This window comes from Lolium perenne, chromosome 1 (genome assembly GCF_019359855.2).
Source record: "Lolium perenne isolate Kyuss_39 chromosome 1, Kyuss_2.0, whole genome shotgun sequence".
In the NCBI taxonomy this organism is placed as follows: domain Eukaryota; kingdom Viridiplantae; phylum Streptophyta; class Magnoliopsida; order Poales; family Poaceae; genus Lolium; species Lolium perenne.
Window position 1 is genome coordinate 71175603 of NC_067244.2, and position 14950 is coordinate 71190552.

Sequence of the window (14950 nt, forward strand, 5' to 3'; positions counted from 1 at the left end):
AGTTTAAATTTAAAAGCCCATATAGGGGCTTCTTTTGTTAGTTTTATTTGCCCAAAATAGGGCTATGTACTAAATTTGCCCAAAATAGGGCATATGTTCAATGAAATTTCGTTTAAATTTGCCTCTTTTTTTGTTTTCGTTTTTCTCCGGTTTATGCGATGCGTCCGCGTGTCCGGGCGGCGACCCAAACGGACACGCGGACGCGGGGCGCTGTCCGCGTGTCCGGGCGGCGACCCAAACGGCCTAAAACGGACGGCCCAGCGCGTCCGTTTGGGTCGCGCGGTTGGAGATGCCCTAAGCACTTTCGATCTGTTCTCCCCTCTCCAAAGACGAGTGAGATGGCCTGAGGGTGAGCTCGGCTCTTTGCCTGGCTAGGAGAAGGAGAAGCGAACACCGTCGGGGAGGAGAGCACGTAGCCCTGCTCGGAGAAGCGACTACCGTTGAGGAGGCGGAGGAACACGCAGATCTTCTATTCTTGTCCAACTTCTTCTCCATCTGCCATTCTGGCCGGATGCTCTCGGTCTGCTCACAGTGAAATAACCTTGCAGCTCCGGAGCGAAGCTATTCCACGCAATGTCCGACATGTCTGATGACGGGGAATCCATGGAAGCAGCTGTGGACGGCGGCGAGGACCGTATCGGCGCCCTACAGGACGACCTCCTCAAGTACCTGATGTCGTTCCTGCTTTCCCGCGAGGCCGTGAGGACCTGCGTCCTCGCCAAGCGCTGGCGCACGCTTTGGAAATCCGTGCCAGCCCTGCGCATCGACGACCCCGAGAGCTTCAAGGGTGCACGTGGCTTGAGCACGTTTGTCGACGACCTGATTCGCCACCGCGACCCAACCCCTCTGAATGTATGCGACATCAATTTGACCCGAGCCATAGGGAATTCCGGCGCATGGAACCGTGGCTCCAGTATGCTGTATCGCGTCAAGTTCAGGTGCTACGAGTTCGTTTTATGTGCTGCGTACTCAATATGACTCTCACATCCTCACACTTGAAGAGGTTTTCTGTGACATCATCTTTCATGGATGCAATCTGGATTTCTCGAGCTGTCAGGTGCTAGAGGTGTTGGAGTTCAGTAACTGTCAGATCTCCGTGAATATCTCGTCCAAATCAGTACAACATCTAAAGATCCATCGCTCGCTTTTTCGCATGAATGCCCGCATACACATATTTGCACCAAACCTTATTGGTATTCAACTAGCTGCTGTCAGCGGTTTCGCTCCTTTCCTTGAATGCATGCCGTCACTAGTAACCGCATCTATTAAGCTTGGAGGAGCGCGCATGGGAGCATGCCTGGACGGTTGTAGCTGTGGCAATCAATCATGTGAGGGATGCGATGTTCAAACCGGAAGCAATGACTGCTCTGTGGTTCTCAAAAGTTTGTCAGGCGCTATGAATTTGGAGTTAACAACAACTGATAATATGGTATGCTCCGACTTTCGCAAACTCCTATTACTGTTTGCTATATGCTATGTCCCCTGTATGTTTATATCCAGTTATCCATCAATAGAAACATATTAAACTAACTCCATATGTGCATTTCATATTTTTCACCAGTTGATAAGTTTGAATCTTAATGTTTACCATTACATCTCTCATTGTTGGTTTGGTGCATAATATGCAGAGCGTATGGGACATAAATCTTAATCTGAGCTACATTTCTAAGTAGTTTTTGAAGTCCAGCATGGGATATATATATCCCTATATATGCCTATGTATAATTACTGTTAAATCTGCAGAAAGTTTCCAGTGAGTATACTTCTGCTTCTCAAAGACATCATACACGTTAGACCTTGAATTGTTCGCTAACCCTCTTCACTTTTTCTAGTTTATTACTACTTGTGAAGTTAGACCTTGAATTCTTCTTTAACATTCTTCACTTTGTCCAGTTTATTTTCAGAAATTATTTGAAATGCTACCCGTTTTTTGCCAAGCTAAAAACGCTGCTGCTCAATGAGTGGTGTATGGTTGATAACTTCACTGTACTGGTTTACTTTCTTCACCACTCACCAATTCTAGAGACGCTTACGCTGCAGCTTCATTTTGAAACTCGGGAGGTATATATATTCTCCAAGTATGATACTCCCTCCGTGTCATGAAACTGTCTGAGATTTGACAAAATTTAGATGTTTCTACATACTAGATGGTGTCTAGATGCATCTAATTCTTTATAAATCTCAGACAACTTCAGTGAGACGGAGGGAGTAGTTTATAGTATGTTTCAAGTTCTCGTGTACCTTCTGTTGACTTCAGTAAAATATTATTTTTTGCTATAGGAACAGCATGTTACCAAGACAGATGAAATCTACAATTCAAGTGTACCATCAATTATATCAAAGCATCTCAAGGTAGTCAAAATCATATGTGACACAAAGGAAGATGCAAGGGTTCACCATATTTTGAAGGTTCTGCGTACCCATGGAGTACCTTCTGAGCAAATTGACATCCAATAGACTCAGTTTGCCTGTAAGTAACCATTGCTACTCTTTACGGTTATTATCTTTCGGTAGTCAGCCTTTAATGTAATAACATAATTTGATAAAAACTAAGCTACACCAAAGCAGCATAGGATGTTTTGTCCTTTTGCAAGTTGAAACTACTCTTAGATTCTTCTAGCCAACCATGACACATACAATCCCTGGTACCCACAGTGTCTACTCTAACGGGTGCTTGTCATGACCGTAGGTGTAGACAATACCCAGTAGCAACCTTGCCGAGCGCATCTTCTGGGTCAAAACTGCAGGTGCTTGGTTGTCACAGCAGCATGCCCATGTCGACAACATAGAAAGGGCAGAGAACATAGCGCTCCGACCAAAAGTAGCAAGTAGGAACTTAATGCTTGGTTAACAAAACTAGCAGGTCTGTGTAAGTCTAGGCAGTACTGATTGTAGAACTTCAGCAGGGATCCATTGCTGTCTTTGTAAAGGGACAGGTTAACAAAGTTGTTCTTGGTTGTTTGAAGATCAAATGAATGGTCAAAATTTTTGCCTTTCAAATTACCAGTGAAACCTTCTGTCCAGTTTCGTGTTATTAGTCTTCGCAAGAAAAAAAATCGTTTTATTAGCAAATTCTTCCAACATTCCAATAGCTAGATCAAGTTGCATTTTGGTCAGACCATCCAAGTGAGGTACTCACGTTGTCCTTTTGTTGTTTATGCAGGCTTTCATTTCGAGCTGGAGGCGTTTAGTTGAGCCGGTCTACCTCGTCCCTGGTTATTCGAACTTTTATGTCCCTGGAAGTAGTACCTATTCATATGAACTCGTATGTATTTTGCTGCGTATCTTGTTGCCTGGATGCACTTGAAGTGTGGTGAAGTGGCACCGTAGTCTGCTAGTGCACTTTTACTTCGTCTGAACCTGTCTAGTGTTGTGTCAGATTATGCTAATATGTAACCATCTTATTGTCTGGACCTCTTTCTTAGCTTCCTTGTTGGTTGAATTATGTGGCACTTATAGTCAGTATTGGCTATGGATACTCTGGATGCTGTGCGAGTTTGTCTATGCATTTGCTATAAAAACTAGTCTTTAGATGCAATCTAGCGATTTAGAGATTGAACAAGTTATGACTCTTTTTGGAAAAAAAGAACACTGACACGAAGATACATGTGCTATGGTCTATGGTTCAATTTTTTTTAGCTCAAACCCTGCACACATTAAAGAATTAAGTTCAGAATTTATGCATAGCTAAAGTTAAGTTTGAATTCTATACGAGTTGAGAATACTACTTGATTCTACTTGGCATAATGAATCAAATCTGGCCTTATAAATTTTGTTATACACGAGAGATACGTCTATAAGGAAAATTACAAAGATAACTGAGTACAAACATTTTTTTACAAAGAGCATTTTTAGTATCGTGAAGATACCAATTACACCAAGTCTCTGCACCAATGCATTGCCCTTAGGATAATACGGATGCACACATACACCTAACACATTTCCCTTAGGACATTATGGATGCACACAACTAAAAAAGAAGACAGATTACAATAAAAGGAACATTACACAACCAAAAAGAAGAAAAATTACAGTCCCGCTACAGTGATCTATTCTTTTTAGCGCCGTACTAGCATCACCAAGACAACACCAGAAGTCCAGCTTCTCCAAAAGCGACGCCTCCAAAAAGGAAACAATGCACAAACGTTGTCGTCGTCCGATCATAGATCTTAGGTTTTCACTCTGGAGAAAGTTCCCCTCACAAAACAATCCCTTCAACAAGGTCATTCCCAGGTACATACATACATGCACGAGATCAAGAAAATTTGAGACTTTTGTAGTTTAAAATTGTGGAACAGTGGATTTTTGTAGAGTTGGCGTTCAACTACCTAAGAGGGCCCCATGAACATCTTATAAACACATGGAGAAGGGAAGTTGGCTCTTGGGTCATTTGTCCCTTTATTTTGAAATATATGTTCCATTATTTTGAAATGTATCTTTGATATATTTTGAAATGTTAAACAAAATTTAAACAAAAACTCACGCGTACATTTTCATATGCTACATGTGCACAAAGTCTTTCCATGAAAAATTGACTTGTCGTTTGGGCTGTGTAAAAAGATAAAATTTGTTACTAAAAATAAGATGTTTTATGAGAAATCTTTATCTTTATATTATCGACCATAAAAAATATCGGTTTTTCGCGAAACTATACGAACGCACATTGATTGTCGAGATATACATGCGAATTTTTTATTGAATTTTTTCACAATTAAAAACATACTTTTTTAAAGTGGGAAGAGCATATGCACTTAGGAGCCATTAAATTTCCGATTAGAGAAAATATAGCGAGGGAGGATCAATGGTGCGACACTCAGTATCTTTCCTCAAAACAAGAAGCGCACGATCACAGAAAGAAACTCTAAACATAAAAGAATAAAATCATAAATCTAATTTAGAAGCACAATAGGGCAACTAGCAAATTTCGTTTTGCGCAAATAAGTCCATCGCTGTCAAATCCTTGCAGGATAGGCTTTGATTTCTCTTGGCTCTACTGTAACCATCTCCCAAGCCGATGCAAAAATGCCACATGAACTCATCAAATGAACTCATCAAAGGTCAATAAACCCATCGCCTAGGATAATTTGGTATGCCACATGAACTCATCAAAGGTCAATAAACCCATCGCCTAGGATAATTTGGTGTACTTCGTTTCATTATCGCTCTAGTAAATTAAACACGGGCTATTATGAAATAGGCAGCACTCAACATATTTAATTAGAGAACCAAGGATATAACTACTGAAATAATTCTCAGTTTTTTAATGGAACAAAAATGCCAGTTCATTTGCCAATATACACAAATTTGAAGCTGCTAGGTAGGAGGCGATTTCAATATTCTTAGACTAAAAGAAGACAAGAATAATGGTAATTTTCATGCACATTGGCCTTTTATTTTTAATGCTATTATTGAAATTCTTGACTTAAGATAAATTGTTCTTTCAGGTAGTAAATTCACTTGGGACAATCGTCGAGAGAATCAGACATTGGAAAAATATTTAACAGAAAAGATTCTACAAACTTTTTGCAGGTTATTCATATGGTTGTACGCTGGATTCAGCTATGGCGTTTCCTATCCCGGAGGATCAGCGGGAGTATATGGTTACTGACGCAACCGGCTGGTGATGGTTGCACATGATATCTTGTACCAGCCTACATGGCGGCATATTAATAAATTGCAAGATGTCTAGCACTAGAAATTCATATTTTCTTTTTTGATGGTTTATTTTTTTTTTGCATCGACCCTCTCTGATCCATGAGGTGTAAACTTTGAATTCTTTTGATACAATTAATAAAAGGATGTGTGCATCGACTGATACAGAGGCCGGGGCTTCCCCGAAAAAAAGTAGAACAACAATAAAAAAAACACATGGAACAATACATGGGTATTAGTGGCTTCTAATAGAATAAAAGTTTGTTTGTTGGCTTAAAGAAAACAACCATTTGTTAAGTTTAAAGTTTATCTGATTTTACAAGAGTTAAACATCCAACCATGAAGGCAAGGAAGAAATAGCGACTTTGTCGTGGGATTTTCATGGCACCAGCCATGGGGGGCGGCTTACGTGACGTTGATTTTAGGCGCCATGGAGGCTAACATGGATGATATTGGTACGCACAATATACCTAGATTTGACCCCTCTTTCTAGAGGTAAGGACCTACTCCCGCTTCTTTGATATAAATTGATTACACGGTTTCATCAGGTTAGGGTTAACTCAAGGGCGAGTTCTCACGTGCCCTCTAGGGCCATCTCTTTGTATATACACGACCATTTGGGTTTAAAAGTCTATCCTGAGTCGGTTCGGGGTTGGTGTCCCTAAGGGAGCCGACATGTCTTGGTTTTAGCAATCCTGCAGTATGAGGCTTCTTTTCAATAACTTATTACTTAAGGTTATGGATTAAAATGATTCAAATTGTGATTTGAAGGGTGTTGGCAGTCCTGCAGTATGAGATTTTTTCAAAATTATTCAAGTTGTGATTTGAAGCCGTGCTTATAGATGCACAGCCGTCAAACGGAAGAAAACAAGAATGTTATTGGCAGATTCGTCACAAAATTCTAAGAAAAATTGCACGATACATTCGAAAATATAATTAACTATTTTCTTATTTTTCATACTCCTATGTTTTATCTTATTAACCGTAGCAACGCGCATATTCAACTAATGTATTTTGAAATCAGCGATAGTCTACCACCAAGTACACACAGTATATATTCAATATATTTTACAGAACGGTATATATTCATAATACTGGGCCGAGCAGCAATTACACACATACGTACTCCATGCAGTGAGCGATTCATACGAGAGAAATATAAAAGGACCGACGACCCACGGTAACTAGCCACTATGTGACGAACTGACAACAAAGATGACAGATGAACAAGCTCGACCGGCGTATACGAATGAGTGTAGCCACGTACGTGTATCAGCTACCTTCTGTCGTGTATCCTCATGCGGCCTCAGATGCTTCAATTATGGATTTGAGTATCACTTGCTGAAATCGATGGCGCCGGTAGAGAGGATATTATCCCCGGTGGTAGGGTGCGCCGCCGGCACGTCGTTCACCACCGAGCTCCCCTGCTGCCACACGTGGTTGAACTTGCTCCCCTTCCCGGGCAGCGCCACCGTCGCGTACACCACCATCTCCCCGCCCTTCTTCGCGTACTCCGCCGCCACGTCCGACACGGGGAACCCCAGCTCCGCGGCGTCCGCGGGCGCCATGGACGGCGCGTAGCTGTCGAGCACAGTCGGGTACGCCACGAGGCTGCCGTTGGAGTGCCGGAACGCCACCACGGCCTGCGTGCCGACCATGCCGGTGCCGTTCGGGTTGAGCCCCCACGCCACCCACCCGCCGCCCTTGCTCGGCGCGCGGAACGCGACGGACACCGTGTTGCCGGCGGCTGTGTAGTTGTAGTGCAGCGTGGTGCCCAGGTGCGGCAGGGTGGCGCACGACCCGTAGAGCTGGCTGCTGGAGAAGGTGTGGCTCGCGCACGATGGCGATGACGGCGACTGTGCGGTGACGGAAGAGAAGGCGATGGTTGTGAGCAGGAAGAGGGAGAGGGCCATGCTAGTGCTGGTGGAGCGATGGGCTGAAGCTGCCATTCCGATCTTGGGAGAAAATAATGGGTTCTTGTTGTGCACGAGAACAATGAGATCGAATGTGATTAGCTAGTGCTGTAGGGTTACAAGGACGGAGATGGGGGTTTTAAAGGCGTGAGGTTTGGTGGGGAAGATGAGAGTTGCTTGGAAATGTACGTAACACAAGTGAACCATGTCTGTGCATGGGATCAACTGGGTAGGTGGCCTACAAATTGGATCACCGACCATGAACTTATCAGTGATACTCCTCATCAACTTTAGTTGCTGTGTTATGTTCACTAGCAAAGAAAGGCGCGGCGGCACGCCGCGCTCAGTCTAGAGTTATAGGAATAAAGAATGCTTTAAATCATGTTAAAATACAGATGTAATGCGGAGATCTGATAGTAAACAGATGATAAGCTATGTATTGAAATACTTAGAAGTGAGTGGGCTATTGTTCTGTATGGTGGGAAGATCGAAGAAATGAAATTGATCATCTTATTTTCACAAACAGTGGGTATAATATGAACAATTGAAATATATTATGGAAAAACTTCAACAGGCTAATTTTGAAGGCAGACCCAATCCTTTTAATAGATAATTATCCTGACATACAAAATATAGCTGCTAAATAATATGAGTACTATGGTAAAGCTGTGGCATTTAAAATTCGACCAAACACTGGATGAGTTCCTCATGGTGCTCAATATACTACTGTTTCAAGGCATCAATGCTCTACGAAAAGTAACAAAAGAAGTACAAATACCAGCAATCAAACCTGGAAAAAAACGCCCTTACAACCAGAAAAGATAAAATCCCGAACACCGAAGCGATAACAAATGTAGTAGCCACCAGTAGCTGTGCGACAACCTGCAAATAAAGAACACATACAGTCAAACACAAAGCCAAGAATGAAGAGGATTGACAGAGGGAGCAGACTAATTGACCATAAATTATATAAATAAACGAAGTTCCAGATAATTTTAACCATGTACTTGCAAAATTCCTTTCTAGAATAAATCTACAATATTGGTTGGAGCCATCGCCACAGAGAAAAATAGAACACACACAAAGATGCATTTTATATTCTTCACAATTTTTTTGAATATTTTGTAGGCTAAGAGAAATGACTACCTGGGTTTTCAAGAAGCGTGACCAGAGCAGTTGAGAAAAAAACAGGGAAAGCAGGTTAAGCATTATTGTTACATTCCAAATTGTCGATGTTGTTATGCTTATGGAGTTCTTCTCCAGTGATCCTTTTCTTACAGAATCCGGTGGAGATGCCATTCTAGTTTTTACCAGTGAACAACTAAATATGTCAAAATCTCTAGAGGTACAGCTAGACTAAATTGAATACAAAAAATATCAATGCTCAAGAAGCATCTGGAAGGTACAGAAGTATAACCTGACTCGATCCACAAAATCATTCTGATGGTTGGCTCCTTCCAGCAGGAACAGTAACCTATCTAAAGAGAGTCCAGATTTTCTAGCCTACTGAATCTGTGTACTATCATCTTGTGTTGTCTTGTCATAAAGAGAAAGGTCCATCTAGTGTATGCAAGTTTGGAAGGTAGAATAAGAACAATTATTTCACCATATCGAAGTCTACAATCAGGAAAGGACATTGTCGTTTAAAACAATTTATTCAATATAACTTTTTCACGGCTTGGCTTGGAAAACATGGCAGTGTAGTTCAGTTCCTTCAAGTTGAGAGTATAGACTTTCTCAAGCTTCTTCCAATTATGATTATTTAGCTTGCAACTATTGCTCGAGGGAGTAAAATATGACAGTAATACATTTCCATGTTCTTGTAGGCACCTAGAAGAGCTAAAATTTTGTAACACAGAAAAAATATCTGAACAATCTTGATCTAAATTTGTCAACAGAAAGAGATACACACATTTTCTGATCATTTGAAGCATGTTTTAGAAATGTAAGTATCAACAACTGACCTATAATCTCAAAATTTGCACTGACTAACCCTTTCATGGGAATTTAAAATGACAAGTTGGTAATCTTATATGTGGGTATAATACTCTTTGACCGGTGTTCTTCTAGCTCGACTTGTGTCCACTCAACTGTTCATCTAGCTAAGTAAAAAACCTTCACTTTATGCTGAAACCCACAAAGTTAGCAGCACAGATAGTTACATATGGGTAAGTTTTGACTCACTTTTTTGAGATTAGAACAGGTAAAGTCAAGCTGACGAAACCCATTGGAAAAAAAACCCAGGAAAATAAGAGCTATCATATATAAGTGAATGGTGAAGCGTCACAGAAAAGCCCACTCATAGTGATACCATAATCAGCTGACACAGGGCGTCCAACACCATTCTTATATAATCATGTGACATATATGAATAATGTAATCTGATTGACCTTTCAAATGCTAATGCAAGCTTAAAGGCAGGTTTGAAATATCATTAAGGACAATTACTTCCAGCATGGTGCCTTTATACTCATATATGCTTGAGAAAAATGTTATTAAGCCATTGTTTCATTTATAGCTTGTCAGAACAAAACGTAAAATTCCTCTTAACGATAGGCTCGGGATATATTGTAGAGTGTATCTATAGTTTAAAATTATCTAATTACAGAGGCATGAAACACTCCTTGAGATCATTAACATAATGTGAGCAAAATACATGTGTATTTTTCTTGGAAGCTAGCATCAACTATTCCTAGCAGAATTATAACTTGCACACCAGATTGTTGTAGAAAGTTATATACAACACAATGGCATATAGTGAGGGAATAAGTTATAGCATAATAAAGGCATTATAAAATAGATACAGGGTAATTCATTTGGAAGAGCATGTATTTAATTTTCTTAAAGGCAGCACACTGACCATTTATCACAAAATTTTGTCTAGGTCCACTGACTCCTGATGCTTCAACATGTACGCCATTAAATGGACTCTTCTTCAGAAGATCCTGATGACAAAAGTATCGCAAGTAATTGAGCGCACTTAATTAGTAAAATGATCATTCAAGTAGTTACTGAAAAGTTTGGATGATATAATTTTGGTAAGTTCACTAAAACTTACCTTTTAATTTTGAGGCACATCAGATATATTCCGTTTGATCTCCTTGGTATTAAAGTGAGTGGCAACTCTCCAGCAATATCTTTCACCACTTGCATCTCTGTCCAAGTGTGAGCTCCCAATATAATCATTTCTAAATTCTCAGAGACAAAAGAAACCACACTATAAAATATAACATTGCATTTGCCACAAGTTTGCTCTATTGCTACTGAAGGAGATATGCCCTAGAGGCAATAATAAAGTGGTTATTATTTATATCTTTATGTTTATGATAAATGTTTATATATCATGCTAGAATTGTATTAACCGAAACATTAGTACATGTGTGATATGTAGACAAACAAGAAGTCCCTAGTATGCCTCTTAAACTAGCTTGTTGATTAATGGATGATTAGTTTCATAATCATGAACATTGGATGTTATTAATAACAAGGTTATGTCATTGTGTGAATGATATAATGGACACACCCAATTAAGCGTAGCATAAGATCTCGTCATTAAGTTATTTGCTATAAGCTTTCGATACATAGTTACCTAGTCCTTATGACCATGAGATCATGTAAATCACTTATACCGGAAAGGTACTTTGATTACACCAAACACCACTGCGTAAATGGGTGGCCATAAAGGTGGGATTAAGTATCCGGAAAGTATGAGTTGAGGCATATGGATCAACAGTGGGATTTGTCCATCCCGATGACGGATAGATATACTCTGGGCCCTCTCGGTGGAATGTCGTCTAATGTCTTGCAAGCATATGAATGAGTTCATAAGAGACCACATACCACGGTACGAGTAAAGAGTACTTGTCAGGAGACGAGGTTGAACAAGGAATAGAGTGATACCGAAGATCAAACCTCGGACAAGTAAAATATCGCGAGACAAAGGGAATTGGTAATGTATGTGAATGGTTCATTCGATCACTAAAGTCATCGTTGAATATGTGGGAGCCATTATGGATCTCCAGATCCCGCTATTGGTTATTGGTCGGAGTGAGTACTCAACCATGTCCGCATAGTTCTCGAACCGTAGGGTGACACACTTAAAGTTGGATGTTGAAATGGTAGCACTTGAATTATGGAATGGAGTTCGAATATTTGTTCGGAGTCCCGGATGAGATCCCGGACATCACGAGGAGTTCCGGAATGGTCCGGAGAATAAGATTCATATATAGGATGTCATTTTATGTGAAATAAAATGTCGCGGAAGGTTCTATGGAAGGTTCTAGAAGGTTCTAGAAAAGTCCGGAAGAAACCACCAAGGAAGGTGGAGTCCACAAGGGACTCCACCACCATGGCCGGCCAGCCCTAGATGGGGTGGAGTCCCAAGTGGACTCCACCATAGGGGGCCGGCCACCCCCCACATGGGAGGTGGGAATCCCACCTTTGGGTGGGAGTCCTAGTTGGGCTAGGTTTCCCCCTCCTATGGAAGGTTTTGGTTTCGGGTCTTATTCGAAGACTTGGACACCAACACTTGGGATCCACCTATATAATGAGGGGCCAAGGGAGGGGGCCGGCCACCCTAAGACCATAAGCTGGCCGCCCCCCTTGAGTGGCTGGCCACCCCCTCCCAAACCCTAGCTTTGCTCCTCCACTCCATATTGCCCGCATAGCTTAGCGAAGCTCCGCCGGACTTCTACACCGCCACCGACACCACGCCGTCGTGATGTCGGATTCAAGAGGAGCTACTACTTCCGCTGCCCGCTGGAACGGGGAGGTGGACGTCGTCTTCATCAACAACCGAACGTGTGACCGAGTACGGAGGTGCTGCCCGTTCGTGGCGCCGGAACCGATCGTGATCAAGATCTTCTACGCGCTTTTGCAAGCGGCAAGTGATCGTCTACCGCAGCAACAAGAGCCTCCTCTTGTAGGCTTTGGAATCTCTTCAAGGGTGAGACTCGATACCCCCTCGTTGCTACCGTCTTCTAGATTGCATCTTGGCTTGGATTGCGTGTTCGCGATAGGAAATTTTTTGTTTTCTATGCAACGTTATCCTACAGTGGTATCAGAGCCAGGTCTATGCATAGATGGTTGCACGAGTAGAACACAATGGTTTGTGGGCGTTGATGCTCTTGTTATCTTTAGTTTGAGTACTTTGCATCTTTATGGCATAGTGGGATGAAGCGGCTCGGACTAACTTTACATGACCGCGTTCATGAGACTTGTTCCTCGTTCGACATGCAACTTGTATTGCATAAGAGGCTTTGCGGGTGTCTGTCTCTCCTACTATAGTAAAGATTCAATTTACTCTTCTATTGAAAACATTAGTATCAACGTTGTGGTTCATGTTCGTAGGTAGATTAGATCTCTCTCGAAAACCCTAAACCACGTAAAATATGCAAACCAAATTAGAGACGTCTAACTTGTTTTTGCAGGGTTTGGTGATGTGATATGGCCATAATGTGATGATGAATATGTATGAGATGATCATTATTGTATTGTGGCAACCGGCAGGAGCCTTATGGTTGTCTTTAAATTTCATGTTGAGTAGTATTTCAAAGTAGTTGTAATAGTTGCTATATGGAGGACAATCATGAAGACGGTGCCATTGACCTTGGTGCTACGCCGATGATGATGGAGATCATGCCCGAAGATGATGGAGATCATGTCCGTGCTTTGGAGATGAAGATCAAAGGCGCAAAGACAAAAGGGCCATATCATATCACATATGAACTGCATGTGATGTTAATCCTTTTATGCATCTTATTTTGCTTAGATCGCGACGGTAGCATTATAAGATGATCCCTCACTAAAATCTCAAGATAATAAAGTGTTCATCCTTAGTAGCACCGTTGCCAAGACTTGTCGTTTCGAAGCATCTCGTGATGATCGGGTGTGATAGAATCAACAAGTGCATACAACGGGTGCAAGATGATTTGCACATGCGGATACTAAGGTGGCCTTGACGAGCCTAGCATGTCTGAGACATGGTCTCGGAACACGTGATACCGAAAGGTAGAGCATGAATCATATGGTTGATATGATGAACACTTTGAGTGTTCGCCATTGAAATCACACCTTGTCTCGTGATGATCGGACATAGGTGCGGTGGATTTGGTTCGTGTGATCACTAAGACAATGCGAGGGATATTGTTTTGAGTGGGAGTTCACCTAGGGTTTTAATTATGTTGAATTAAAATTTGAACTCAATTTGTCATAAACTTAGTCTAAACTATTGCAAATATATGTTGTAGAGATGGCGTCCCCAATCAATTTTAATCAGTTCCTAGAGAAAGAGAAACTTAAGAGCAACGGTAGCAACTTCACCGACTGGTTCCGTCATGTGAGGATCTTCCTCTGCGGCGGAAATCTGCAATTTGTGCTTGATGCACCGCTCGGTGACGCTCCTGCAGAAGTTGAATCCGATGAAGTAAAAGCTGTTTACGCAACTCGGAAAACTCGGTACTCTCAAGTTCGGTGTGCCATCTGTGCGATCTGGAATCCGATCTTCAAAAACGTTTTGAGCACCATGATCCTCATGAGTTGATGAATGAGCTGAAAGCTATATTCGAGACTCATGCGGCCATGGAATGCTATGAAGCATCGAAACATTTCTTCAGCTGTATGATGGAAGAAGGCAGCTCCGTTAGTGAGCACATGCTCGCCATGACAGGGCATGCGAAGAAACTCAGTGACTTGGGAATAGTGATTCCTAACAGATCGGGATTAATCGTGTCCTTCAATCACCGCCACCAAGTTACAAGAACTTTGTGATGAACTACAATATGCGAGAACATGAACAAGGAGTTACCTGAACTCTTTGGCATGCTGAAAGCTGCTGAGATTGAGATCAAGAAAGAGCACCAAGTGTTGATGGTCAACAAGACCACCAGTTTCAAGAAACAGGGCAAGTCTAAGGGAAAATTCAAGAAGGGTGGCAAGAAAGCTGCCACGCCTCCTATGAAACCTAAGAACGGCCCTAAGCACGATGCTGAGTGCTATTCTGCAAGGAGAAGGGACAACTTTGGAAGCGTAATTGCTCCAAGTATCTGGCTGATCTGAAGAGCGGCCTTGTCAAGAAAAAGAAAGAAGGTATATCTGATATACATGTTATAGATGTTTATCTCACTGGTTCTCGTTCTAGTACCTGGGTATTTGATACTGGTTCGGTTGCTCATATTTGTAACTCGAAACAGGAACTAAAGAATAAACGAAGACTACTGAAAGATGAAGTGACGATGCGCGTTGGAAATGGATCCAAAGTCGATGTGATCGCTGTCGGCACACTTCCTCTACATCTACCTTCGGGATTAGTTTTAAGCCTAAATAATTGTTATTTTGTACCCGCGTTGAGCATGAACATTATATCTGGATCTTGTTTAATGCAAGAC

General features: G+C 41.7%; 2 protein-coding genes across 2 annotated transcripts; one reads left to right on the forward strand and one right to left on the reverse strand.

Moving 5' to 3' along the window:
* Positions 1–301: 301 nt before the first annotated feature.
* Positions 302–3442, forward strand: LOC127296788 (F-box protein At1g19070-like). The gene is made up of 4 exons (XM_071828090.1): positions 302–1429; positions 1894–2061; positions 2281–2470; positions 3164–3442. The coding sequence occupies exon 1, from the start codon at positions 574–576 to the stop codon at positions 976–978; it is 405 nt and encodes a 134-aa protein (XP_071684191.1). The 5' UTR covers positions 302–573; the 3' UTR covers positions 979–1429; positions 1894–2061; positions 2281–2470; positions 3164–3442.
* A 3244-nt stretch (positions 3443–6686) lies between these two features.
* On the reverse strand, positions 6687–7671 carry LOC127344211 (cytochrome b561 and DOMON domain-containing protein At5g47530). The gene has a single exon (XM_051370456.2). The coding sequence runs from the start codon at positions 7599–7601 to the stop codon at positions 6987–6989; it is 615 nt and encodes a 204-aa protein (XP_051226416.1). The 5' UTR covers positions 7602–7671; the 3' UTR covers positions 6687–6986.
* Between the last annotated feature and the right edge of the window lie 7279 nt (positions 7672–14950).